Source organism: Fonsecaea nubica (assembly GCF_001646965.1).
Source record: "Fonsecaea nubica strain CBS 269.64 chromosome Unknown Scaff183, whole genome shotgun sequence".
NCBI classification, from domain to species: domain Eukaryota; kingdom Fungi; phylum Ascomycota; class Eurotiomycetes; order Chaetothyriales; family Herpotrichiellaceae; genus Fonsecaea; species Fonsecaea nubica.
Genome location: NW_019173856.1, coordinates 17384 through 18822, shown reverse-complemented (window position 1 = coordinate 18822; position 1439 = coordinate 17384). Strand labels below are relative to the sequence as shown.

General features: G+C 53.9%; 1 protein-coding gene across 1 annotated transcript; it reads left to right on the top strand.

Moving 5' to 3' along the window:
* Nucleotides 1-688: 688 nt before the first annotated feature.
* Nucleotides 689-1141, top strand: AYO20_11688 (hypothetical protein; the record flags this gene model as incomplete). Its single annotated transcript, XM_022649907.1, has 1 exon — nucleotides 689-1141. One exon carries the CDS (start codon nucleotides 689-691, stop codon nucleotides 1139-1141), a length of 453 nt encoding a protein of 150 aa, XP_022494121.1.
* Nucleotides 1142-1439: the final 298 nt, after the last annotated feature.

The window sequence follows — 1439 nt, the reverse complement described above, 5'->3', positions numbered from 1 at the left end:
AATGTAATGTTCTTTTGTCTTCACCGTTAGGGCAGATCCGGTAGTCAGCCATCGCACCTCGTCGACAACGTTATATTTTTGTAAGAGCTCTCCCTCCCCCTCCTCCCGCTCCCTCCCCCTACCCGCTCCATCGATCTTGCCCATCGCAACCCACGCCTCTTCCCTGCTCTGTACGCTGTCCGTCTCGTTATTTCTGCCCGAGTTGCTGCCCCTAGTCGGCGTATATCGCCAGGGACTCCCCAACTTGGGGGTCCGTGGCGTGTCGCCGCTCTTGGTGCTTTTGTTGCCCGTAGAGAAAGGAGAACCGGGGGCGTGGGGACCTGCGTCACTGCTGTATTTGCCTTTTGCGCGTGCACTGTCTTCCTCAAACTTCTTCAGATGTCGATTGTACGTGTCTCCTGCGACCGAACCGGATCCACCAAAGCGACCATTATCTCCAGTCAAGATACCCAAGCGGTGTATAGCGCGAGTCTGGCGGTTCTTTTCTCGTGTCTTGCGCCATCGAGCGAAGCAGCCAAAGCCGGGGATTGAGTCGAGGACTTTGTGGAATGAGGAAGGGTGATAGCGTCTCCAAAGGAAAATTGTCATTAGCAGGACAATGAGGATGCCAACTGTGAGAGGGACAGCGATCATGGCGTTTCGGTGTCCATGACCTCTTCCTTGAGGATGACCAATCCACGGCGCTGGTATGGTGGTATTTGTAGCTGAAGATGAAGCCGTGGCAGAAGCTGATGTCTGGGCTGGCGCGATATCCGTCGACGAAACTGAAAATGATGTGCCTCCCGTGCTGGACGTGGACGTGGACGTCGAAGACGGCAGATTCGAAGGTGTAGGATCTAAAGAGCTGTCGATACTCGTGGTTTCTGACAAAGAGGAAGAAGCAGATGCAATGCTGGAAGTTCCGCTATTCCCAGACGGGTCCAACGCGCCACCCGGACATGCGACAGGGTCAGGAACTCCAAAAGCAACACATGCTGTCGAGGTCCAAGTAACACTGCTGCTGGTGCTTGTAGCTGTGGTCGACGAGTCGGAGACCGAAGAGACAGATGGGCCTCTCATGGTCGCAACTGAGGTAGATGGTGAGAATGTCGATGTTTCAATTGGACCAGTAGTTGGAGTCGGCGAGAAAGTTGTGATCTAGATGAGAATCAGTCAGTAACGGGATGCTTAGATATTGTAGCAGCCGCAGCACTGCCAGATACTCGCATTCACAAAATTGATATCCTGGGCATGCCTTAGAAGGACAGGGTCCGCACTGACATTCAGACTTGAGATGACCACGCTTGGTGTCGTCTTGTAGCTCCGACTGGGATTGCCTCTGTTTTGATCACGTCTGGCTGCCTCCTCTCTCTTGGATTTTGTGGACTCAGACACGGGGTGGATATGTCTCGACCGAGTCATGGAACAGGCAAATAAAGGCGCTGGCCTGGTAGCGAGCG